The 26295-nt window shown below is 42.1% G+C and overlaps 3 protein-coding genes across 16 annotated transcripts; all 3 read right to left on the bottom strand.

Moving 5' to 3' along the window:
* Window positions 1-52: 52 nt before the first annotated feature.
* Window positions 53-12498, bottom strand: LOC106741948. Of its 6 annotated transcripts, none has more exons than XM_014614416.1 (12): window positions 12278-12498; window positions 11429-11653; window positions 9688-9816; window positions 5839-9461; window positions 5314-5551; window positions 4974-5151; window positions 4639-4830; window positions 3896-4432; window positions 3482-3727; window positions 2827-3377; window positions 2224-2722; window positions 53-791 (listed from the first exon to the last, which is right to left on the bottom strand). In XM_014614416.1, the coding sequence occupies exons 2-12, from the start codon at window positions 11620-11622 to the stop codon at window positions 768-770; spliced, it is 6411 nt and encodes a 2136-aa protein (XP_014469902.1). In that variant the 5' UTR covers window positions 11623-11653; window positions 12278-12498; the 3' UTR covers window positions 53-767. The 6 variants fall into 6 exon arrangements, with proteins under 6 accessions (XP_014469902.1, XP_014469899.1, XP_014469901.1 ...); XM_014614413.1 differs by adding an exon at window positions 11730-11905 and having other exon boundaries at window positions 53-2722; XM_014614415.1 differs by having other exon boundaries at window positions 53-2722; window positions 11429-11649.
* Window positions 12499-13209: 711 nt separating this feature from the next.
* LOC106741922 (troponin T-like) lies at window positions 13210-23541 on the bottom strand. 9 transcript variants are annotated; one of them, XM_014614361.1, is made up of 14 exons: window positions 22418-23174; window positions 21780-21823; window positions 20705-20728; window positions 19660-19677; window positions 17309-17339; window positions 16820-16924; window positions 16625-16721; window positions 16507-16543; window positions 16245-16347; window positions 15950-16168; window positions 15716-15808; window positions 15564-15644; window positions 15191-15269; window positions 13210-14073 (listed from the first exon to the last, which is right to left on the bottom strand). In XM_014614361.1, the coding sequence occupies exons 2-14, from the start codon at window positions 21803-21805 to the stop codon at window positions 13829-13831; spliced, it is 1158 nt and encodes a 385-aa protein (XP_014469847.1). In that variant the 5' UTR covers window positions 21806-21823; window positions 22418-23174; the 3' UTR covers window positions 13210-13828. The 9 variants fall into 9 exon arrangements, with proteins under 9 accessions (XP_014469847.1, XP_014469852.1, XP_014469846.1 ...); XM_014614366.1 differs by lacking the exons at window positions 20705-20728; window positions 22418-23174 and adding exons at window positions 21270-21493; window positions 23490-23505 and having other exon boundaries at window positions 13829-14073; XM_014614360.1 differs by lacking the exon at window positions 22418-23174 and adding an exon at window positions 22124-22212 and having other exon boundaries at window positions 13829-14073.
* LOC106741921 (retinoblastoma-binding protein 5 homolog) lies at window positions 19713-26192 on the bottom strand. Its single transcript, XM_014614359.1, has 10 exons — window positions 26108-26192; window positions 25891-25916; window positions 25629-25801; window positions 25292-25520; window positions 24679-25134; window positions 24163-24571; window positions 23490-24076; window positions 21780-21823; window positions 20705-20728; window positions 19713-20607 (listed from the first exon to the last, which is right to left on the bottom strand). Exons 1-7 carry the CDS (start codon window positions 26124-26126, stop codon window positions 23991-23993), a joined length of 1398 nt encoding a protein of 465 aa, XP_014469845.1. The 5' UTR covers window positions 26127-26192; the 3' UTR covers window positions 19713-20607; window positions 20705-20728; window positions 21780-21823; window positions 23490-23990.
* Between the last annotated feature and the right edge of the window lie 103 nt (window positions 26193-26295).

Here is a 26295-nt window from a genome sequence, read left to right on the forward strand (position 1 = left end):
AACAGTTAAAACTTGTCCAGGAGCACGGTAAATTTGAAATCACACTGAGACATTTAACATTATATTGATATATTTATTAACATTACACAAAAGTAAATATTTAAAATATATAAATGACTAGATACAAATATTGCATAAAAATGTACATTGCAAAATAGAGATAGAAATTTAATAAATAAATACATCGGTTACGTGTATACACAATTTATCGATAAACGACTGCAAGCGACGTAAATTGCAGTTTTCCTACTTACGATCAGAATTAGTTGATAAAATGGCAACATCAATAATAATAATTAAACAGCATCTAATGAAAATTGATATCGGATTATTATAAAGTAATTCGGAGTGATATAGCGCGCGCGTATATATGTGGTACAAAGGAAGAACTGTCGAAACAAATCGCGTAATTGGTCGCGTTTTTTTTTTTATCTATGGACTACGAGATGCTGCATGTGCAGTACTACAAGACATTAATGTGTATATGTAGTCAAAGGTTTCTTTGTTTAAGCACATATCCGTCCATAATCAAAGATCATACTTCTTCTTCATACTTCTCACATACATTCTAATTGTGCAGTATACAGAGTGATCCAAGAAAAGTACAACTTGATACCTCATCACACGCAAATCTCTGTTCTTGTCTAAACTCTTCCTCGAAAATTTCTTGTAGAATTATCATGCAGTTTTTGCATGTAATTTCATATCCCCATACCAATTAGTTTACTAATCCTTTGCTGCACTATTGTTCTCATTTTTTACACAGGTTAAAACTCCTGTGATTCAGCTGTCTGTGTATATAAAAACACAAAAATTAATTGTGCAATCACTTGAATAGAGTGTAACGCAAATATCACTAAAACTTTTTTCTGAAGAAAAAAATGCTTAAAAATACCAGACAAAAAACAAAATTAAAAAATTTGGATTCCTTCAGAACCAATAATGAATTTTTTTCGAGCAAAAATCGAGTGCGAATTACGCGAAGAACGAAGATTTGACAAGTAATGTTTATGTTCTTTTTTCAAAGATAATCTGTATATTATTCACCAATGAGATTTTATAACCTGCGTTATTATATCATTAAATAAACAGGAAGTATGAAAAATTGTTTACTGAAAAGTTGTTAAAATTGCTCTATCACTCGAATTGTCGCTCTTAGTGCCACGAAAGATAATCATAGCACACATTTCCTAATTTAACTAGTAAATGCAGCTCGACCATGTTTCTTTAACGATAATCCCAAGCATCTTTAAATTAGAATTACATATTTCTATCTTACATATAATACGATTCCCCAATTGGAATTATCACGTTCGCAGTTACCAGCGACAGTCCTCCATCACACAATACTCATTCATTAAGTATACATAAAAAAAAAAAACTTAATGCATATTGTCGACGTATATTAACACTAGCTCGCCATATTCCGGTTCAATAGACCGCTGAACGGTTTTTAGTTTTCTAGTTTTCACGTGGCGTACTATTTTTCCCTTGAAGTATCAGGTGTCCACTAGAACGAGCGAACACTATTTTCTTTGCAAAACCATTTGAGAATTTCTGAAAATACTCTTTTTTTATAATAATAAATTAAAAATAAAAATGTTTAAACCCAAATAATCTTCTTGATCTGATATCATAAACATCTTATTCGGACTCTATATATCCCAATTTCCAACAATACAAGCTTAAAAATACTAATTAGAACGAAAATGACAAGGCGACAAAGTCGAGCGGTCTCACGGACCGAAGTGTGACGAATTAAAGTCTCGAAAATAAGTGTAGCTAACTAAGGTTAAATTCATTAAACGTATTAATGAGAATGTATTAAAACATGACAATGCAGGAGTACACAAGTTATAAAACACCGATGACGAAAAAATCATGATTGTTAACTTAATTAGAGGAAATACTATGTAGCCACTTTTGTAAAAAAAAAAAAAAAAAAAATTTCCCTTGGAATTATTTGTATAAACATGACGCACGATGCAAGATAATTTCACTAAATATCTTACAAATTTCATATAATGACTTCTTCATGTTAATGAAATCACTCTGGCGATAATATATTTAATACTCTTAGACAACAGGTTTTTTATAATGTGCGATACTTCCCAGTATGAGCACATAGATAGAAATATCCCGTCGACAATGCGCATACCTACCAATTCGATTATCCAGCCATTAATAGCATTAAGTATTGATCTGCGACGACTTAATATCTACCTTCTTAAGTATCGTGGGTTCATCCTTGAGAAACGTGCCTGATCTCGAGCCCACTGTGGGTTGCTTCTGCGTCTCGCCGTTATGGCACCTTTTCACCTTGTCCTCGATCTTACCGTTGACCGTTCTCTTGCTGGTGACGATTGTCGATTTGTTCGTCTTACTGGCAACGCTGGACTTCGGGGAGGATCTCTTGCTGGGGCTGTCGGAACTTTGCGAATTCTGCGTCTCCTTCCTCTCTCTCCTCGTATTGGGAAGAACGTTCGATTGCGCGATCTGCCGCGCCCTGAAGGGGGTCACCGTGTTCACCGGTTTGCTAGGAACGTCTGGCGTCCTCGCAGCATCCAGCAAGCTCCTCCGCAAACTCGGTGAACCGTGATACGCGCTGATGGCGGCGGCCCTGCTGCGACTGGCGGCGGTGGAGCTTTCCAGCGATCTCGGCGTCCTCTTGGTGACTGTTAATGGGCTTCTCTGCTGCGTCGGCGGCGAATTTTTCTTCATCCTGCCGTTTGTAGACCGGTAAATAAGATTAACACGATTAACGTAAGTCCGCGCTTCATCATCCTGCGAGGGTCGATAAGTACAAAAATTTATCCTATATCTCACCTATCGTAAGCTTGCGTCTTGCTCGCGACTTTCGTCAACGTAGGCGACAGTTTGTTAGACACAATGGACTTGGGAGTCGCCGTTATCTCCGTCATAAGACTATCGGTAGACATGGAAGTGTCCATCTTGTTAGCGGTCTTTTTCTTGGTGGTGGTCATCGGCTTGCTCTTGGTCTCCAAGGAGTCGACCGATAAGCCTATTTCGGTGCCTTTCTGTTTGAAAGTTGGGGACTCGGGTCTCGTAATACCACAGCTCTTGCTAATCAGATCTCTCTTGTTGCCGGTTCGACCCGCGTTTGCCTCCGTCAGGCTATCCGACGAGAGGGCCTTTACGTCTTTCTTCACCGGTAACTTGATTTTGGCCAGTGGTTTCTTGTCAGACGCACGTTTCATCGCTGGACTGGAAGTGCGCGACGAGTCCGACGACGAGATCATAATCTTACGTCGTGGTGGCACGTTGATCTTATCGTGATGCATCGTAGGTGCATTCTCCTTCGGAACTGACTTGTTTCTCGGTTCCAAATACCTGGATTTCACCTGTAATTGTGTGCACTAATCTCAAGAGTTTTATCGTAGTAAAAATTATACATTCGTGAAACGATACCCTGACCTGGTACACTTTTATATATATATATCTTAGAGCTTGCAAGACTTACCTCTATCTTGTTGGGCCACGATTTTGGTCTAATGGTTTCGCTAGTAACTTGCTTATCCTCTTGCATTTTACGCTCAAGCGGATCCGTTTTCGGCTTACATAGGACCTTCTTCGTTGGTTTGGGCATTGGAGCTTGGGCACTAGTTTGCTTCAAGGTTTTGTCATTGTGTTCCGAGATCGCCATTTTGAAGCGTTTTAAATCTAAACTGCGACTTATCGTCGAGCGATTAGGTGGTACACGAGACTCCTTCGATGTGGAGAAACAAAAAGTACGATTTTGTCAGAAAAAAGTTTTGTGGAAAAGCTAGAGATAATAGTGTTAAAAAAGTCAAGCAATTAATTTTAGTACTTCACTTTCCGACTCTACATACAGCAGGGAGAAGATGATGCTTTTTTTAAAAGAAGTAATACTTGCTTTTGAGAAATTCAACGGTCTAGATTGGCGCTTCGAGGTCTCGTTAGGCAAGATCACGATGCATGCCAGTTCTTGTATCCTCCTGCGAAGCTCCAAATCCATCTTCAGCCACGTGGTGGTCCTTGCAGCATGTGCTGCGTCACGTACCAGACACTTCTCCACGCGACCTTGGAGTTTGTGCAGGAAATCAACGAACAACGGTCCCCACTTGATCCGATCTTGAAGATCTTCCGCTTGCGACGCGATCAACATTTTGTTCAGCTTCGAGTAACTCTTGCACGCTTGCTCGGGCGGCAATTGTTCGACAGCCGCTAGAAAATTATCCTCTAGGCGGCTGATGTTCCACGTCAGTTCGCGGCCGAGTGACTGGAAATTCTCATTCCCCAGGACACCCACGAAGTTGTCCGACAGGAATTTCACCGACTTCTCTAACAATCTCGACACCAGCCGAAACACCGGCTCTGCCCACCGTACATTGGGCAAGGTCGCCAATAATTTGTCGCAGTCCATCATAGTTTGAAGTACATTGTCGGTGGACTGAACGAACAGAAGAATTGCAATTAGCAGAATGCTGGAAAACGCTGGACTGTTTTGTCAATTTTCAGATTTTCGTAGAAAGAAATTTTCACGATAGACGATGGAAATTCGGGTGGCAACTTACTATAAAACGAGATATTCAACGCGATTCGCACGTATATATTTATCGACATTATAGTTGATATACAGTTTTTCTACATGCATACCATGTGCACTATATGTTGACGATAACACTTCTCCATGAGTTCTCTCGGAAGAGTCGCGAACGCCTTGCACGGCCATATTCGTACGAAGTGCTTCGTAACCCATCTCAGTGATTTTCGATACACTTCATCCAGACCATACGCTGCCGCTAACGGCATGCACTCTAACACTCCAACAGCACATATCTGACAAGGCTGAAAGATAACAGTGACATTACAATTTTAAACTTCTTCAGGCAGATACCTATCAAACGTTTAATAACTTAATTTTTTTAATAAAAAGAACGTTATCTATTTATCAAATTTCTACAGGATATAATATAATATTACACACGCACCTTGTGAAACAAATGACAATATTTAAGCTTAAGCGTGTATTCTATAACTTCTTTGAGACCTTCTAAACACAACATATCAGCCAACGTCGCTAATTCAACGATACTTATAGAATCTGGTATATTACTTTCTCCGCTGTAGATATGACATAATGCAAAATGAACTGCATTGTAGGAATATCTGTGGAATAGAATTATAAGCAGATTCACAAGTTAGTCGTCTAAAAAGTACAATACTCGATGAATTAAAGTCTCTCGGTCCTTTTTCTTCATATAAAAAAAAAGACGTACCAAGAGGACGCCTCTCCTTCTCGATTATGCTACAGATATTGTTGACACGTACCCTTGTAGAGAAATAACATTGCCCGCACTCTCGATCCATCCGCCGCTCAGAATCGCGGCAAAGTATTGGCAACGAGAACTCAATATACATTTGTGTGCCCTTATGTGTCGGCCGGCTACGTCTATCGTAACATCCGGATTGATTTCTTCCAAGAACATCCGTAATAAATCCTCACCCAATCTATTATACGGCTTTGCGCCGGCTATACTTGATGTTTCAGTCTCCTCCGTGCTGCCTTCTAAATTCACAGGTATTTAACAAAATATACAGGATGTCAAACCATTAAATTCACAAACTTAGTGCGGAGACGTAGAAGATATCAAATTTTTACGATGGAGATCTCTGCTAAAATAAACGCTAGAACGTAACACGTAACATGAAAACAAAACGTCGTCCTGTAGAAGGAAAACAAACTACTTAAATTTCTCTGATATAACGATGTCACTTTATCTCACATTTTAATTATTTTGATAGATACATTAACATATTTTTATAAGAAGATACATAGTACTAAGCGGTACGTACCCGCGCCGGAACGCCCCATGCTGCTCTGCATGCTGCTAAGATCGGACTCCGAGATGATTCCTTCGCCCTCGCAGTCGCCGGTCAAATCCTCCAACGGGGACTTCTGCTTCGACGGGAGAGACGTGCTCATGACAGACGCGAGTTTCCTAGACACTGGTCTGATCGGGCCGCTGTTTCTCGTCATCGCCAGCTTGCTCTCTATCCACGATGTCTCCGGGATACTGCTGCTCATGCGATACGAGCTTCTGTCGTCCGTCAGCACGTCCGACGCGTGATTGACGATCGGCGTTTTGTCCAAGTCGGACAGACGCACGAAGCTGGAGCAGCTCGTCTTGCTGTCGGTGTCCAGGTGCAAGCTCTTCGAGCCACGACCGGGCATCTTCTCGTCCTTCTTCGACGCGCGGCAGTCGTTGTACTCCGGCTCTTTCAGTTCGCATTCGATCTTCTTGATAGTCTCGTTCAACGACTTGCGTGTCTCCGATATCTTGTTGCTGCCTCCCGTGGTGACCATTTGCGGTCTCTCGTTGACAACTGGAACCTCACCGTTCAGCAGATCGGTCAACTCGTACTCGTGATTGTCACTGTCGGGGGAAGGCCCGCTACCGCTACTGATGTCGAACGTCTCGCTCTTCCGCGCGCTCTGCGTGCTCTCCGTGCACGTTTTCTCCCAGGCGGACGTCTCCGAGAACTCGTCGTCGTACGCTTTCGCCTCCAGGTTCTCGGTCTGGCCGGCGATGATCTCCTTGTACTCGCGACGGTTCGCGACGCTGGCGCGGAGCTCCTCGCTCTCGATCTCCACGTGAGAGTTAGGCGGGGTGTCCCTCACGTCGAACTCGAACACGTCCTCGGTCGACGTGTCCATGTTGTTGGCGTTGTGCTCGCGCTCCTGCAACAAGGTTTTGCAATTCTTGTAGGACTCCGCCTTGGCGGCGTCGCTCAACGAGTGGCTGGACGAGCTCGTCTTTGCCTGGGACCGGCTGGAGTCGCCGCGATTGTCTATCGATATGCTGTGCGCGCGCTTGTGTTCCCTCCTGAACATCAGCTCCTTCGCCACGCAACCGTTGCTCGCCGGCTGCGTCTTGTCCACGTTCCACGAGTGTCGCTTGAACGCCGGCCGCGACGTGGACAAGGTCCGCCTTCTCACCACAGGGGAATCGGACTCGATAAACATGAAGACCGGGCCGGGCTTCTCTTTCTTCTGCTCCTGCGGCGACTGGTTGTCTACGCCGGTGGCGCTGCTATTGTCCTTCGAGCTGCTGTCGTCCGCTTTGCTGGGGATCGTCGAGAGGCTTCGCGTTGGAACGACAGCGTCTCCGCTGCTCGTCTCGCTCGTGTCGTTCAGGTCGATGAACATCGAGAAGATGTTCTTCTTCTCGACGCCTTCGACGGAAGCGCTGCCGTTCTTCGCGCGCGCCTCGGACGGCTTGGCTTTCGCGCCGTTGCTCCCGTCCTCTGAAATGTCGACGTAAAATTCGCAGTAGGGCTTGCTACAGCTGCTATGCTCGGGCTTGCTGTTCTGCTCCTTCTTCCCCTCAGTCGAAGAACGATCGCTCCCAGCTGGCTCGACGTCGCAGACGTCCTTTAGGTTGACGAAGAAACCTAAGCTACAGTGATGCTTCTCGTTGTTATTATTGGCTCTCCGCGCGGGCTTCTTCACGCACTCGGAAGTGGAGAAGCTCTGCGACATGTTACGTGGGTTGGCGCGATTCTTGGACTCGGCCTTGCTGCAGTCGCTCATGTCGACCACCCAGGCGGTCATGGAGGAAGACATTCGGGCGGGCTTCGCCTTGATCTCAGGCTTGTTCATGATCACCGAGCCACCCGACACGATCGGCGTGGACTCTGTCTTGCGGCGCACGGTGGGACTGTCCGTCGGCTTGGAGTAATCCGAAGTGCTGACGCCGCCGGAGATGATCGGGGTGGCCTCGTCGCGTTTCTTTCTCTTCACCGACTCCGCCCGATCGTTATCCTTCTCCAAGATGGAGTCCAGGGTGATCGGCAGGCTACTGCTGCAACGATTGGACGCGTCATCCGAGTCCGCGCCATAGTCCACGATGGACTTGTCGCTGGCGCTCTTCGTCACGGGGTACACGACGCACGATCTGTCGAGGTTGTCCGGCAGGTAGCCCTCTCCTCGCGGCCGATCGAATTTACAATTGTCTAACGATAAATAAGATACCGGGTACTGAGTATTGGCGGCGATCTGTACAGTGGACGCGTAGCTGATCGACGACGGCTCGGTGACCGGAGGAACTACGGTGTCGGAAAGCGAGTCCCCGTCCACGCGGTGGCCCGAGTACTGCGGAATGGAGCTTTGGAAAACCAGACTACCCTGCCGGCGCTCGTACTCCTGCCTAAGAACGGACAACTTCTCGTCGTTGGAGTCAAGCTCGAATGTGTTCCTTCTGATGAGCGACGGCCGCCTGTCCTCGTTTGCCGCCGCGACATCGCCCTCCGTTTTCTCGCCAACGCTCCGCTCGTTGCTGATCTTCGTGTTGTTGTCGGGACACGGGGACGGATGCGCGCTCTCCCCGCTGTCCGTTTCCTTGATCTCCACGGCCAGCGATTCCTTGTCCGCCGGTCTGCTCGTGACTTTCTCCTCCGACGCGGAATCCGCTCGCTTCACTTTGCGCAACTCCGGAAGCGGGTGCAGACACTCGGTGAGTTTCAGCTCCCGTTCGAACTCCGCCACTCGTTCGTGGCCGCTCTGCAAAGCCGGTGCCTTAAGCGGCGTGAATTTGCACGGCTGCTCCTCCACGGCGCTGCTCGATTTGTTGCTCGTCATGTAATCCGAGAAAAACGAAGCGAAGTGCGACGGCGGCTTGCTGGCGGCGTAGTTGTTGCATTGATAGTGATTCTTCGTTACGTTCGTAGGCACGATATCCACCACCTCGTCGTTCAAGGTGGACGCATCGATGAAGTAATAGCCACTCGTGGAGGAATTGCTCTGACTGGCCGCGTCAGCGGGACGAGCACGCTCGAATTCCGTTTTACTCGCCGACTCTGCGGCATCGGACTGCACCTTCTGATTGGATTTACACTCGACGTCAGTCTGTTCGCAATCGCCGCTCACCGAGGGGACAGACTCGATGAATTCGAAAGACTCGTTCTCGTCGCTGGCGCAGTCCGATTCATAAAACGGTTCGCTCAACACTCGGCTCTCATACTGAAAGATTTCTTCGGCGTTCAGCTTCACTTTCTGAGCATTCTCCGAGGGGTTCACAGGCTGATGTTCCGCCTCCAAGGATGAATACGTCACGCTATGGCTGCTCGACTCGGATTGAGTTACGCCGTCCCCGCGATAATCGCCGTTGTTAAGTGACTCACAGTGCTCATCGTCCATCTGAGGCTTCTTACAGTCGCCCTCCTTGTTATACGCTCGCTCATGGCGTAACCGATGATCCGGATTGTCGTCGTTAATAGAGGCGTACGCTTGTGTTACCTCCAGGTCCGTGCTGAAGTTTTCAGACGTCGTATTCTCGTGCGGACTTATCGAACCCGTCTCCAGACCGGAATCAGCCATTTCTGGCGAAATGGTGGTCGCATCCGCTACAACGTATTCCCTCACCTCCTGTAGATGCTGATGCACGTCACAACTCGACGTTAAACATTTCTCACATATTCTATAACACACACAATTTATAAAATATAAATAATAATATCTGTGTTGTGGAAAAAGTAGTTTCGCTCTCACTTGAGTGTCTTAATAGTTTAAATCATTAAAATGACTCATGTTCAAATTTCTCCAGATACGAAACAAATGGTGGGAAGAACAGAAAATACGCAACATTGTAAGGTAAAAAACAACAGAAACAAGAACATGACAAAGTAAGCAATTGCAGATCTAACCTTTCATCGGTGTGAGATGTAATGTTGGTGTTGGATTCATTTAAAAAATGACACTCGTAACTTGCGTTCAGAATAATTTCCACCAACAGTTGCTCCTCTCGAGTAAAATCCAGATTACTATACAGAAGCCTGCAATTGGTGAGGAAACGTATAAGACCAACAGCAAGTAACCGAATTGAATAAATGTGAAATAACTATAACAATGTGTCCATTTTGATACAACTGCAGTTGTAAATTCGCTTGTGGTATCTGTATAACAATATTAGATACCTACATAATCTAATAGAGCTACAGCGAGAAACCAGAAGTCTTAACTTTGATATCGAATTCTGACAGGTGGTAAAGTGGAGAGTTTAGCATGCTTATAATGACTCGGAAAGTTTTGTGCGTCACAATCAAATTTGCACACCTATATTTATCATCAGTGCACCATCATATGCAGATGTCAACAAAACATATCACATTATATAGGGTTCATTGCAAAGATCGCTTTTATATTGCACATATATTGTACAATTCTATCCTAGTTGATGACCCTAAATGACGGTGTATTTGTAAATATGTAGGATAAATCACCTAAAATGGTTATCTAAATAATTCTTACATTTAAAGGCAAGGAGAAGTGTTTTTCACAAAAAATATTTGGGATAGAAGGAATTTTATAGTTACCATAATTAGGTTCTAGGTATGTAGTCGCTTTCCCAAGATGTGACTTATTTTATATATATAATTTCAAAAATGATGATAATATATTTTTATATGTAAAATTGTAAAAACAATCGATTTATACATGTAAAGAGAGGAGAAAATAAAAGCAATGTTCCATTTCTCAAGGATGAGAGATCATTCCAAGTATTTCTTGCTTGTTTTTGAAGAGAATTGGGGCATGGAAATGTACAATTTCATGCAAATCAATCAGTCGTTTTGTCGGTTACAAATATAACTTATATAAATGCCGGAAACATGCAGAGAATTGTATATTTTTAATAGCATCACCTTTGAAAGAATATAATACTAAGTCGTGTCAGGTGAAAACGCATGCAGACAGACGTGGATAACGGAGGTATTTGTGTGTTCCCAATAATTACTGCTTCTATACATGTGATAACGATGTGGCAATACCTTACGAAGCCTTCAATCTGACGAAAAAGTCCGACTTTGTCAAGAATGCAATGGACCGTTTTGTTAGTATAAACAAAATAAGGCTTGAGAACTTCATACAAGTGTGGTGATCTTGTCCTAACAATACACTGGTTTGCTCGTATTACTTCATAACCATGTATAATATTAAGATCACAATGCAAGGAATCCGTAAATATTCTACAATAAAAGATTCTCCTTCAGTCTTGCATTGCCCCCTTACGTTTCGGTGCAATATTTTCTTTTCAGATATACAGGGTCAGGTTTGCTTTATACATATGTAAAACAGGTAGAGAGAGATTACATCTACACGATTGCAAGAAATGCAAAAGACAAAATTGTGCAACGATTGATTAAATTCGGAAGATATACATGGAATAATTTCAAGAATCTTCTGAGAAATATCGACTAGATATTTACATCACATACTTATTCTTACTTGATACCATTTCACACAGTGATACACTAACACTACAATTTATATAACATATCCTTAAAATCTCAATTATATCAGGTAGATATACTTCGTGACGCTCAACGATGCAAAAATATATGTTGATATTTGTTAAGAAAAGAAATACATTGTATAATCTCGTCTTACCTCAGTATGTTGTCTTGCAATAAGCTGATATTTTTGACAATGGTGCAATGGTATTCCGCGCTCTTTTGCTTCTTGAATCCATCACTCGAAAGTAGTCCGGGCTTTGCAGAGAGATCAAGACGATGGTGGCAATGCCACTGGTGCGTTTTGTCTAAATTTCCACTTTGCTTCCCGTCGCTCCTGCCTCCAGCCATGAGGCATGTTTACTATTTCATACTTGTCTACCTTCGGATACCATGAGATACAACATACACATAGATTATAATTCTATCAGATTTGCACACCTAATTAACCTAGTTACCTAATTATCTAATTCAAAGAATGATGCTGCTCTTCGATGCATCTTCGGATTTACGCAATTCTCAAATATTCTCTTCTTATGTCAGAACTCGACGCAGAGATCACGTTCTGCGACGGTGTCGAGTTCAATATGCGCTCATGAATATTACTCAACGCAATAACCTGGACATCGCGTCGCTAAAATCAGGCGGAACCTGCTAATGTCGTGGATTCGTTTAACGTACTTGCGAAAAACCCGAAGATAAATTACAGAAATCAGACGCGTTCGATGTCAAACGGTGAGAGCGCAGACTGTGAATATGTCAAATCCCACTTCGACTTCTGTCAAAATTCAGGTGAATCCCGTGACGTACACCTCCCGCCACATTTTTCGACACCTTGATAAATAAACCGAATGTCATCGGCGGCGCCGGAACGCGCGAAAATCACTCTCGGCGATCAATTAGCGTGAGTTTGATCTCATCTCGCGGCGAACGTTCGCTCGTTCCTTCCGAGCGCGAATTTCCCCTGCGCCGAATAATTTATTGATCGCGCATACACGTTACGTACCTCGCATTATTTCGATCCGCCGGTACGCCGATACGCGTCATCGCTCGTCATCATTCAGCCTGGCCGCTGTGCGTTGCAGTTATTTCACGCATTATTATCGCGAAGCGTCACGTAACCTTCACATTTACGTCCACCCGTCTGAAAAATCGCGGCGGGGCGAATTAATTCGTCGACTTGTTTACCGTGCCGAGAATGCGAATGCTGTCGAAGGCGGCCGTGAGACTACCAGCGACAACTGTCGGTCACTCATGGGCCTCGATGTTGCACAGTCGCTCACCCGACTGGATATCATTCAAAGCCTGTATACTTTACGGGGAGGGATTTAATGATTTACCGTTATCCAGCTTTAGATAGTAACAAATCGCAAAATCAGTATTGCATTATAGAGAGATTTAATCGTGGAGAAGAGATATTTACATCCGATGGTTGAAATGGAAACTACCTTACTTAGGGTAGTTATAAAGGGATTTTAATCTCCATTGATGTCGATACATCGTTACCATAATGATATTCGATATCTGCCACGTCGATACATCGTTACCATAATGATATTCGATATCTGCCATGTCGATACATCGTTACCATAATGATATCGAGATCTGTCATGGCACCGATTGTCGTCAAATATGGCGCGGCAGGAGGGATTCGAGGAGGCATTTCGCATTTTCTGCGATTTCTGTCCGTCGAAAACGTAATCTTGTGCCTGAATTATCGTTATTAGGAACGTTCAAAGTAAGTTTTCTGTACTTATTATTATGGAAATATGTTAAATAATATCACAGAGTGAATATTTCGCGGAAACATTAAATGAAATATTTACGTGTTTTCGTCACTTACGACAGTTCGGAATTTATGCGCAAGAGAATAAACTTGGTTTCGAAAATATAATATGGACAATATTGAAATCGGCTTTCTTAGATAGATGCTGCCACTTTACTGTAGCTTCTATTTTATTTCAAGACACGTAACTGTAGAACTCGAGATGGTACACACTTTACCTGCAGGCGAAGTTTGCTTCCTTGATGAGTCTTATACGATAAAACCGTTTTATTTTAATAATTTGCGCACTCGTGTTTGTACAATATTATAATAATAATCGTAATAATAGAAGTAGGAGTAATAATAGTAATAATTACAATAGGAGTAATAATAGTAATGGTACAATCGTAATAGCATTGTAGCCGTAGTAATTACAAACGGCTGGTGACGGTATGATCTGCTACGGAAATAGCAATCATTGTTCATCTCGTTGCCCGAGATGGTTCATTTGATCGTTTGAATACTAAAGAGAAACCGTTGATAACGTGAGCTGACGATCGAGAGCTTCCGAAAAAAGTATTGCCGGAAGTGGATAAAAAACGTCGTCGCTCTACTGCTGCTCCACCAATTACGTTTGACGATTCGAAAGACGTTAAACGAGATTGTGGAATGATCGTGTACCGAATTTGAATTATGTTTCCTTCCCTTTTTTTCTTTTTCGTTTTTCTCCTTCTTTTTTAATTTTCTTTTTTTCTTAATATTTGCGTATGCACGCCGAAGCGATCGGAAATTTTACTCTTCTTCCTCCTCCTCTTCCTCCTCTTCCTCTTCCTCCTCTTCCTCCTCTTCCTCTTCCTCCTCTTCCTCCTCTTCGCCTTCCTCTTTTCCACCCTCCTCCTCCTCTTCCTCCTCGAATTGCGGTTCTTCGAGATCGAGATCCTCGTCAACCGTAGCCTTCACGTCTTCCTCGCCCTCGGGTGTATCGGGATCGCCAGCCTTCTTGCCCGGTCGCTCGCCAAACCACTTCGGCAACTTCGCTGTTATTCGCAGAGAGCAGAGAATTAATTTCGCGCCATGATCCGGGGTGATAAAACACAAAGACACGTGCTAATTCGTGAACATAATTCCACGATGATGAATAATGAAAAAATAATTATCTACGTACACGCACGCGTTGTACGAGACACGTTACCGTAGAAGAGGAAACTCTTAACGATTCTTTGGAACAATAACTAAAACAAAATCTCCTACTTTCTCATTAATTTTCAGATAATCGTGTAATAATGCAAAGTTAATTATCTTTTATTTCTTTTTTGCGGTTCAATGCCGACTCGAACTTTCAAGAGTCGAAGTCATACGTACTCTTCTGGCGACCCATGAACTGTTCCTTCTGTTCGGCCCATTGTTTCTCTAAAAACTCTTTCTGCTGGTCGGTCAGGCCCTGCAACACCAATGGACAGAACGGCATGCTAGGAGCAATTTTCACACATCGGAAGTGGACTTTTGTGGCCCTTCTCTCCGTATTGTCGCTTTTCCCCGGGTTGCAAAGATTTCTTCATGACGAAAGGGTCGGGGCTGGGGGATTACAGCCGAGAAAATTAATTACACAATAATTGATTTTTACGAAATCGTCTCTGAATGAATTACGATTTTAGACATTTGACGATCTCGGCATTCGAGGACAGACTTTCTTCGGATTTCGTGTAAGAACGAAGACGAATTAGACAATCATCCTTGTAACGATTGAAGGCAAACACACTGAGAGCGTATCATACATTTTCGGAACAGACATAAAGTGACAAACCCACAGACGACGTCGACTTGGTACTTTATTAGAGTGAGCAATATTCTCGTGGCGATCGTTGCCGTGATTTTTCATGCTTTCCATTCGCTGTGCTGGGCAATATACACGAGAAAAAAAATTGCTGTCGGTTGTGAGCACAAGTACAGTTGTGAAGAACGGTGTACCGTGCTTTCCACGTTACACCGTCAAAACAATGAACACAACAACGCCTCGACCGTTCAATCGACGAGGAGAGCGAGTGAAGAAATTAGATACACGATCATCGCCGATGAGATCTCGGGGATGCAACCAACAAGGCAAGCAAAAGGGCGATAAAGCTACAGTGACAGAGGGATCACGGTTGGACTCACTTTTGTTGCGCTTCATAAACTGTTCTGCTCTCTGTTTCCATATTTTCTCGTTGGTCTCCGCTAAAAGCGTGTCATAGCCCTGCGATTCAATCGATTCATATGGCTCACTAATCGCTATTTTCGCATGGGGTCATTCCTATCGTGTTGTGTCCGGTCTATTATATATTGTACAGCGGGGCATAGAAGTCCCTATTTTTAGGTAATATGTTCGTACCTGACAGCATCTCTAGACATGTTCGGTACTGTGTGTAAAAATCATCTCGCATAAAGAGCATCATGGAATGAGAGTTTTGGGGGATTTAATTCCTATGTTCCGAATCAATATCGTCAAGTGGATTTTAACGGATCGAAATGTACGTGCGTATATACTTACGCCCTCAAAGAGTTTCTTCTTGTCATCGTAAGATCGGGTGTCGACGCGACGTTCATACTTTGAGGCGACTTGGATTTTCGGCTGTGAAGAAACGATTCGAGATCAATCCTCTCTTGCTTTTACATACGATCAGTCAGATACGGAATACATACAGGATATTTGCCGGTTAAAGCTTCAGGGTCGAGACCCTTCTTCAGAGCTTTGTGCCTCAGTTGCTGCTTTTGACGTTCCTTCAGCTCTTTAAGCTACGACATATATGAAGAACTACGTTAATTTTTGTTTCGTGAACGGAAATTATTGACGCATCCTTTCTTTCCCTTAAGAATATGATTAGAAGAATTGTCGATTGCTTGTGCAGTTTGTGCAGGCTATAAGTAAAAACTCACGTCATACTCCTGACGCTTTTGTCTCTCTTCCAGATCGTATTTCTCGGTTTCAAGTTTTACTATGCTCTCCCACAATTCGGTCGCTTTGACGCGAAGCTTGTCGATCGACATACCCTCGATTTCCAAGGGTTTGATGCGAATGCTAAGGGAAATTTTCTTCTCCTCCTCGAGCTGTTCCTTAGTCTTGTTACGCTCGAGTTGCGCCGATGAAAGATTGCCCTGTATTTGTATGAATCCATTTTCAGTAAGAATGAAAAAAGTTTAATTCGTTCGAGTTAAATGTTCAAACACCCACCGAAAGATCTTTCTTAGTGATAGTAAAGTTGGGGCCCTTTTTGCTCTGTTCTTTCACCGCTTGCATCATAGCCTGACGCTTCTTTTCCGATTCCTCCAAGCGCCTAAAATGTGATAAGTAACGTAAAACAGTATACGTATCGTATAATTTGAAATCTATCGTAACATTTTCATATTAAAATTTTTGATTTTAATTAAATTTAAAGGTTACACGTTAAAAATATCGCACGACAGTTTTGAGATACAAAGTTGCACACACTTACCTCCTTTTCTCTTCGATGTCACGTTGTTTCTTCTCCTCTGAAAAAATTCAGATGCCTCGATTGAGTTTCTAGTTTCATTGGAAGGGTGCGGGAGGAGAATCGGGGTAATCGCATTTACCGATTTCACGTTGACGACGTTCCTCCTCTTCTTTCTTCTTTTGAGCCAATCTCTTCTCCTCCTCCGCACGGGTGACCTTGCGCTTGGCTTGTTTCTCCTAAAGAAAAGAACATTATGTTATGTTTTTTAGATAAAACATTAAATATGTAGAAACTAAGTGGGAAAGAAAAATACGAGAATCGAGAAGAACTGCACCTTTAATCTCTTCAACTCCTCCTCCTCCTTGGCTCTCTGCTTTCGCCATTCCGCTATATATTCTTTAAGCTGTTCGTCGAGTTCACTTCTTTTCTGTTCTTGTTTCTACATTATTTTAACAATGAATTAGTCGCGTATACGCATTAAAATTCTTCCTAACGATCGTGCCAGGGCCCAACGTATCCCGATGCGAAAGAAAAATAAAGCAGCGTGCCGATATATCTCGCGATCCAAAGCAAAACAATTAAAATGCTTCTTCCTTCCTGTCCTGAGAATTTTTAGGCGATAGAAGAAACAAACAAATCGTTACTGTCTTTTTTGCGAACTTCTATTTTTTTACCGACAAAGGCAGATTTCGAAACAGAAAGTTTCAACAAAAAATATCGCCAATAAAAAGGGGATTGATTTAAAAGAGAATTTTCGAGGGTTGCGACCGCAGAGGGTGTTGGACACTGCATTCGATATATTCGCGCGGATACCAGTACTCACCTTCATAAACTCGATACTCTCGCCAGATTCCCTGAAGGAGGCCGGAGCGAAAACAGAAGTCACTCGCTTTAAATCACGACGATTGAGCTCGTTCTCTGGAAGATCTCTCTTTCTCTCTCTCGAGATCTTCCAGAACCCAGTACGCGGCTCTCCCGTCCACGTCCCCACCTCGTTTATTACAACTCATCCACGTATTCTCTCTCGTAGTGCATATTATTTAATGCCGCTCATCGCACGTATTCACACACAGACAACACGTGAGCGGACACAATCAGACAGATAAATACACGGACGGACAAACGGGAGGTCAGAGAAAAAGTGAAACGAGGAACAGAGAGGAAGAGTCAGAAGTGATATGAAAAAGAGAAAAGAGAGAGAGAGAGAGAGAGAGAGAGGAAGAGAGAAAAAAGAATCAGGCAAGTAATGTGCAAGCATGTAGGAAAAAGAAACCAAAGTGCGTTTCATGGCAGATGGCATTAATGACAGTTGTAAAAAATCCCACGTGGTTTAGGTGAATTTCTCGGCCGTCAGTGACCGCAAAAGAAGCAAATTAACTCTGAGAGTTTTCAAAAATTTCGAAAACTTTCCATCGACTTCGTGGACTGAATCAGAGATCAACTCGAGATAATATACGGGAGCACAGGTCTTTGTTTCGAAAGACAGATCGCTCAGAGAAAATGCCAGATGTGAGAAGATAGATCGTTATGGGGGATTTCGATCGTTCCATTCAAACTGAAAGCGTTTTGAGCTCGGAACTTTCGATATTTTCCGTGCGATTCGTGTCGTGAAGTATCGCGTAAAACCGCTCCGGCTGACAGGAACTACAGACATAGGTATTACGATTATTGCTTGCAACCCAATCAATTATGGCACAGGGTCAACGTAATTAATAAGGGGGGATCGGGCACAATAACGAGTCTTCAAATGTAAGGACATGACATCACTTTGACGTAACTCGAACAAGACGTGATTACGTACAACGCCGTTACACGTTAATTCGTTTATTAATCAAACTCGTTTATTAATCAAAGAGGCAAAAAACGTAAAAGACGCGAAAGTACGAGGGGGACATATTGTAACACGATTAGGAGAGGATGGCTTCGTGGACTGACAACGAATGATCACGTATCACCGGCAGGATCGAGATTCATTCACCATAACGGCACTAATTAAGTTCTGAGGATGCAGTTTTGGCTTTCGACGCGATATAAGATGCATATGAGCGCGGTCGCAATTTCTCCGGCAGAAAATAACTATCGAATTCATTCCTGTGGTGCTCCGAATTTGTTTTGAGAAATTTCCTCCGATGATACAATGTTGTCTTTTTTCCAAGTGCCAGCGACCACGTTAGTGATCGCGTTATGTAATCTTATTTGGGTGATATAAAAAGAACGCATTAAGAAATTAAGCCTAAGTATGTGATATTAGAGGATACTACGTATTAAACGGTCAGCTATTAATTAGATCACGTCGGCGTTGGGGCGTATGATACGTTTTGAGCAGACGTCGGTCTCAGAATAAACCGCGTTACGTTATTGTGCATGTATTTACGAAACGCCTGGCAGACTACCAAACGGCTCAAGTATCGTCGCGCATTATGCAATCGCCGCGGAATCTTTATGAAAGGTCCGTAAACGTTGTTTTCGGAAAATGCACTATTATATTATTATTTTGCCAAAACTACAGGCCAATGATCGCTCGATCTGCCGCGTATCTCGAAATAAGATTCCTCGGCATAGATAGAAATTGGCCAACTCGTGCGACGCATCGGCCAGCCGGAACGTGAAACGTCGTGAGGCTACGATCTCATTCCTGTCGTGATACAAATTTAAAGGTCTGGCGGCCGGTCTCGTCGACGTCGATTATCTTTGATCTATAATTTAGACGGTACTCAGCTCATTCTCTTCTTATAGAGAAAAGGATAAAGTTCAAGATGCGTTACTATCATCGCGCGTTTACACGTTAACTACGTTCTTTCGATTTCCATCTTCGTCTTAGCCTTCCGTCAAAACAAAGTTCAAGATTAGAAACTCGGTATTAAAATATGTTGCCTGAAAATGCGAGCCAACAATTCAGAGACCTCTTCGGAGACAGTTGCATATATACGAACGTGCCTTCGGCTCGTAAACTGATCGTTCTTAAGCCTGGTGGGCAAATGAAGTTCGGTAAATTTGTATCTTCGTGTATAATTTAAGCAGCTGTGTCCGAGGAGGACAAATCGGGCAAGAGAAGCGAAGATTAAATTTAATCGACGCCGGGGAAACCGGGATCTCTGGGAGTGTGAGAGAGCGGCCGAAGAACAGGGAAGGATATATTATTGACGTGAACACCTCGATATATAATGAACTTACTTTTGGGACGCCCTACCCCTATAAAAAAAGAAAGTACAGATTCATTAATAAAGTTCGTGTGATGAATCGTTTACTTAGGACTGCACAAAGCTGCGTGTAAATTATTATAATCGGCGTGTAAATTATATCGTTCGTCTCTCTCCAAATTGCGCCTTCCTTTTCTTTTTCTTTCTGTACAAATTGCTTCCTCGACTGTTGGCCTACGCGAAATCCGGTCGTTTCAACATGTATCGCGCAATCGGATGCGTTTATCCGTGCTTTGGAAGGAACAGATCCAACATTTATTTCTCTAGCCCGCAAGAGTTTTAGAGGAATAATTTGATTATTTGAGTATTTAATATCAAACGAATATATTAACGCTTCAGTGTGATCAAAGAAATACACAGAGAACTTTTGAGTCTTGAGAACATTTACAAATCCTAAGACTCCTGTAATCGAAGACTGAAGAAGTGGACCTTTTTTTCCAAAATACAGATACATGATTTATTTTGACAATTAAACAAATCACCATAGAAACTCAACGTGGATATCGGCACAATCAGTCACACGTGTAAGTGTATATATGTAACGTAACGACACTTTGCAGAGTATTTCGTTGCCCAGTTGATAATGCGAGGTAACAGAGGCTGATTAGGCGACAGACATAGTGACAGACATGACGAGGACGAAGGTAGACATGGAGAAACAAAGTGCAGGTGAGAAATCCATTCTTTCGCGCGATTGTGATTGGTAAAAAAAAAAAGGTCGTATCTAAGTCTAAACGCTAAATAAATTTGGATGAAAATCTTCCAGCTAAGAACGAGACACGAGCGCAACGAATTTCTCCGCCGAGAGAACCGTCGGAAATCCGAGGTTTTGACCGGGACAACCGAAGCGAACTCGTGGCGTCGCAACGCGTCTTCGCGGTAGCTCTACAATGCTCGTTACGAGACTCCAGCGACTTACTTCCTGAAATGAAAAAAATGGAACGAAAGCCAGACGTTAGAGAGATATTTCAGGAGCGAGACATTACAAGGATTCTACGTGATCGAAGGTGAACACTTACACGTCCTCGACTTCCTCCTCGCCGCTGCAAAAGAGAAAACGGAAAAAGCTCCGGTTAGTTGGGGCGAACACGGTGAGGGTGATCGTTCAGAAGGGTAACATACGAGGGGCGGGGGGGGACCAGGGGGCTCAAGCTTTTGGAGTTGCTCGAAGCTCAAATTCATTTTCGCGAGAGAGTACCATTACAATCTGCAACCTCGTTCCAAAGTACAACATAGAGAAATGTGGTTTTGCTTTTTGAGTGCGTACACGATCGTGTTGTAACCCTTAAGAAAAAGTACTGATCAGCTGTATCGGTAACTGATAAATGATGTTTCAATTAACTGATGATGTTGGATCAGTTCGCGTCAGTAACTTGTGATGTTCTATCAGTCACTGATAGAATATCATCAGTTAATTGGAACATTTATGTATCAGTTACTGACGCATCTAATCACTTCTTTTTCTCAAGGGAATGTACCAAGAGAACGGACATTGAAAACAGCACAGTTAGAAAAGAGTGTAGAACAGCACATTGAAACACGACGAAGCCACAGAGACAATGGGCAGTATTCAAGTATTCTTACGTGGGCGATATGTTCTAGATGTTCTAGATGTGTTCTAGATGTGTTCGGACATGTTCTATACATTGGGATCTACGATCAACGAGTTTTAACCGTGATCTTGGGCCATAGCTGTACTAAGTGGGGGATTCTCTCATATCTGGGAGCCGTCGTTGACGCATCTTTTGAGTCTTGCATTTCGATTTACTGTATGCATCTCAAAGGGTAACAGTATCAACGCAGGTACTCTATATTACAATACTTAATAAATATTTCATTTTGCAAATTATGTACAAATTTATCTTACATCTTGCTAGAATCGAAGGGGTGCATTCATATTGGTCTTTGCAAGAGCGTCTCATTGAAGTTTGTGATGTTTTAAAATTTGACTTAACGCTGCTAGAATTTGCAGTTGGTGTAATTTCATGATGAAAGATAAATTACGGATTGAAAAAGTGTAAATGTGAATAATAATCGACAATTTGATCGATTGTAATCCGAAAGTAACGATTAAGTGAAAACTGAGTTACTTACGAGTATTGGTCCTCGTCGTCAGACATGTTGGCGGTTGTTTAGTGCTGCAACACGGAAACAAAACGAAATATTAATTAACGAGTGTTCGTCAACTCTGTATAATCCCAGTAAATATTTTCTCGAGAATCAACTCCGCGACAAACATATCGAATATTTATCAACAAAGCTCTCGTAACATTTCAGAGTTTGAAAGTAGCCATTTTAAGAGTCTAAGGAATTTTTGGACGAGATCGAAACGGAGAATCTAATGGGAGAGAAACACAGGAAAGCCTGGGTTTGCACGTGTAATTCTATTGCAGTACTTACGGATTTACGTCTACTATATCACTACATTTACAACTTACAACTTAATCACAGGTGTAATCTGGGACTATCTCGATCGACCTAAGATCGGGATAAGGAATCGTCACAATGGAGATCTCCCGTTAACGTCACTTACATAACTTATCCACGATGTGACGAATTTAAAAAAAGAAACAGTCACTGGAGCGGAAAGAAGTGGAAAACCAAAAGATTCACCGGTTAACTCGCACTACGAGGCGGAAGAACTAGCGGAAGGAGCGAGACAGAGAAAGAGAGGGCAGGAGAGGGCAAGCAGGGAAAACACTCGAATGCAGAAAAATATGACGGAGCCGCACCTTGCGGGGGGTGAAAAAAGAAACGAGAAGAAAAGTCGAAATTGAATGAACCGGACGGCGTGCACCGACGCGACGATGTCGAAGTAATCCGATATTCCGAGACGGGAGAGAGAAAATGCCAGTTTGCTAACCCTGGTCACAAACTCGGCGTCCCAAGCTCTATAAGGGGCCATCCCCTTCTCTTCTTCCTCATCACTCTAATTTTAGAGAGGAACGACATGCTCGCTCGTTCCGTCTCCGTCCTTCTATTTCTCTCTTTCTGCGACCGTTTTCTCGCAAACTTCACGAGAACTTCACGGAAAGCCAAAGCCTTCGCTCGTCAAACTATGACATTTCTAAAGCTAGCGAGAGGACCGTCGGAAAATACCGATATCTTCGGTTTCTTCTGCCGAGGTGCGGAGTGCCGCAACTCGACGGATTCTTGCAAAGGCAATCTCTACTTCTCCGACTTGAGCTTCCTCTCCTTGTACTTATTTTCGTCGCTCGAATCTCTCTCTCTCTCTCTCTCTCTCTCTCTTACTCTCTTTCGCTCTCCTTTCATATTTAACGTTCTCATTTTGAGACGCTGCTCGTCTTCCAGACAACTCAGTGACCTAAAAGACGCCGTAATCTTTCGCATATTATGTAGACATAAGTAAATTTATTACTTATTTCTTTGCTATTTCTCTCCTTTTTGAAATAAAATAATAATCTCAATGTTCTAGGGTTGAGAAGCAATAGGATAAAATGAATACCATATAATGATACAATCTTGTAAAACTCTGAGCAATTTTCTAATTGTGAAAAATATCTCAGCGTTTATTTAATTGACGAAAACAATAATCGAAAAACGAGGAAAAAGTTCGATTTTAAACGAAAAAATAGGAACTATGATGAACATATTTTTGAGTTCAAAACGTTCGCTTCTTCTTTTCTCCGAAGGCGAACGAATATTTCATGTTGTAAAATATTAATAACAAATATTATAATGTTCGTATCTGCTACGAGAATATTAAGATACTAACAATTAATATTAGTAAAAACACCCACACGAGATCTCCATTGCTAAATTAACATTACACTTTAAAGTTACCTTTTCAGTCGGGCAGTTCGAGATGCACTACCTAAAGTTTCTTACCAGTTATTCCGTCGACGCGAATAGTGGAGTGGAAGGGAGATTTTGTTTATATCGGGCGACGGCGCACGCGGAAACAAATGCACGCGCTTCTTCGAAAAGAACTCGTTGATGACGAAGGTAAAATAATTACATAATGTAAAATAATTACGTAACTTTCGTTAGTATAGCAATATACTCTAAAACTTTATTTCAAGGAAAAGAGAATACGTGAATTGTTTCTATGTATAATAATAAGTCTTAACAATGGCAGAATTTGTTTTTTCCTAAATAAAGTTATTAAAAATTTCTATATGATACATATATGGAAGATTACATCGTACATAATTAATTACTCTTGATTCTACCCAATTTTACAATTCATATAAAATTACAGTCTTGTAACTTTTCGTCATTTTATAAATAATAAATATATTTCCTTGTGTGTGTGTATGTGTGTCAATTATTTTATATGTTAAATCATTTCCCTTTTCTGTGTTCCAATCTCGGCCTCCCCTTCTTCGTGGTTGGTTTATCCTTTCCTTTATTTAACAAGGGATGAGTTTCTGTAATGCAAATTACGTTAGTATTTTGTTTCACTTGCTCCTAAATAAGCTATACGCATGTTAAAATTACGCCGTCGAAATTTTACCATCGGTTGGTGCCCCCTGTAAATTTATATCGTGCGAACGATGTTTCTTCAGCGGTGGTTCATGCGGTGTCACTTGATTGTCTTCCGAATCTTCCACATCTGGAGATATAGGTAGGAACTGAAGAGAGCCGATATCCTCAGTTTCTTCGTCCGAGCTGCAGAATGCGGCGACTCTATCGATTGATGCGACATCAACCTCTATTTCTTCATCCTGAGCCTCCTCTCCTTGCACCACAGACTTATCTTCGTCGCTCAAATCAAATTCGCTTTCTCTTTCCTCATATTCGACATTCTCATCCAGTTCCTTGAAATCTGGCGCGAACGCAGACCAATTTTCCACTTGGTTCTGCGCCCAAATAGAAACCACTCCTGATGATATGGATGCAATTATCGGCCTTACTGGATGCCACTACGATAGAAACGAAGAAAATATCTTGTAATCTCGTTCTATACATTATAGTTGAAAAATTTTAGAAAAGAAAAATACTACGATAAATCTAAATTCAATTTTCTTACCACAACGTCAAGTAAAAGTTCACCCTTGGTACCGTGTAGAATTTTCACCAAATTTCCGATACTCTTTTCCCACACATACAAGGCATGTTGCCTTGCCGATCCAGCACAAACGTATTCTCCATCACCGGAGAAGCAGCATTTTTTCCACATCGTTTTATTTACAAGATCTTGCAGCTTCTGAATCGGCTCAGGTTCGCCGTCTTTGCCGCACGCTAATATTTCAGTACTGTCGTACACACGAATTACTCTATCAGATGTGTTAACTAGGAAACAAGAGCCTCGCCGTGCGAACTCTATACTCTTCACCGCCGTATTACTGGCAGTACCTTGCGAAATTTTGTAAGAGGCTTTCACTGTTAGTGTCTCAGCATCAAGAACTAAAACTCTACCACGAGCATTCCCTGTATACACGTAATCTCCACGTCGGTCGAATGATGCTACTATGTTTAAGTCGCTCTGAAATCAGAGTGATATAATTTTCAAGAATATTGTTTCCATTTTTGTAGAAATTATTGATGCTGAAAATACATTTCTAAACCTCATTTAGCTTATGTGAAAAATATTTTATATCTGCCTTCTATTAAGTCTGAAACACGTGTCACATGATACATACGTCCTCATCGAGTGGTATAACTCTGTGTGTGCCTTCAACATCAACCATGACAGCAGCGTGACGCATCGGACATACCAAAAATTTATTGAGATTTCTTGGGTGAAATTGTACTTTTAATATTGGAGAGGGAAATCTGTACTTTTGATCACATTCTCCAGATAGAACATCCCAAATACATACATTATTGTCTGTAGAAGCACTTAATAATTTATGACCATTTCTTGACCAACTGAAAAATACCATAAATTTACTATGTCTTGACTTCATGTTTACTTTCCTCTATCTGTTCTACTTGATTTTATTATAAAACAGACACATTCTGATAATCTCATCTTACCTCAATGAACATACAGGATGTACATGAGCACTGATAATCTTGGCTATACCACGGGTTAGAAAATCCCAAATCACAAGTCTTCCATCATTGCAACCAACAGCAAGAAGTGTTCCTCTCTTATTAAATGTACAAGTAACAGCAAGAGATATACAATCCAGTGTACCATCAAATTCCTAATAAAAGAAAGGTAATAATTAAAAATGATATCATAATCTCTCATTGTTTCATTGAGATGAAAATATAATCAACATTGAACACATACCTCTGGATAATTTTGTCCGAAAGACTCTGTAAAAATACAAGCGTTAAAATTAAATAAATATCATAAAGTTTACATACATTAAAAAATACACTTGAAAAATTATTAAACTAAAATATAAACAAAGGTTTGTTTCTTTATCATCTAACTTATGAGAAAATTTACAAATAATTTGTACTAAAATTAAACAATACACTTTTCGTATTGAAAATATAGTTACCTAATAGTTCTAAATTCATTTTTTACAACGCCGATTTGTGTTTTTGTGATTAAACTATACAATGCTAGATGTGGTTTTAGGTTATGACAACCTATGTGGTCTGCCTGGCGCCATCTGACGATGTCGGAAAACACCCGAATCAGACTAGAGGTTTGTGTGATCAGGTATTATATCGACTCAGTTCCGGG

The sequence above is a fragment of the Dinoponera quadriceps genome, unplaced genomic scaffold, assembly GCF_001313825.1.
Source record: "Dinoponera quadriceps isolate SergipeBrazil2010 unplaced genomic scaffold, ASM131382v1 scaffold458, whole genome shotgun sequence".
In the NCBI taxonomy this organism is placed as follows: domain Eukaryota; kingdom Metazoa; phylum Arthropoda; class Insecta; order Hymenoptera; family Formicidae; genus Dinoponera; species Dinoponera quadriceps.

Coding starts and splice junctions, on each gene's coding strand:
- LOC106741948 (XM_014614415.1), bottom strand. CDS start 11,622: ATGGCTGGAGGCAGGAGCGACGGGAAGCAAAGTGGAAATTTAGACAAA. Junction 9,462..9,687: donor ACATCTCACACCGATGAAAG/GTTAGATCTGCA, acceptor TGTGTGTTATAG/AATATGTGAGAAATGTTTAA. Junction 5,152..5,313: donor AATGTTATTTCTCTACAAGG/GTACGTGTCAAC, acceptor TCTATTCCACAG/ATATTCCTACAATGCAGTTC.
- LOC106741922 (XM_014614361.1), bottom strand. CDS start 21,805: ATGTCTGACGACGAGGACCAATACTC. Junction 16,722..16,819: donor AGGAGTTGAAGAGATTAAAG/GTGCAGTTCTTC, acceptor TCTTTTCTTTAG/GAGAAACAAGCCAAGCGCAA. Junction 15,645..15,715: donor CTTTAACCGGCAAATATCCT/GTATGTATTCCG, acceptor GTTTCTTCACAG/CCGAAAATCCAAGTCGCCTC.
- LOC106741921 (XM_014614359.1), bottom strand. Junction 24,572..24,678: donor AACTTTTACTTGACGTTGTG/GTAAGAAAATTG, acceptor TTTCTATCGTAG/TGGCATCCAGTAAGGCCGAT. Junction 24,077..24,162: donor ACAGGGGGCACCAACCGATG/GTAAAATTTCGA, acceptor TTTGCATTACAG/AAACTCATCCCTTGTTAAAT.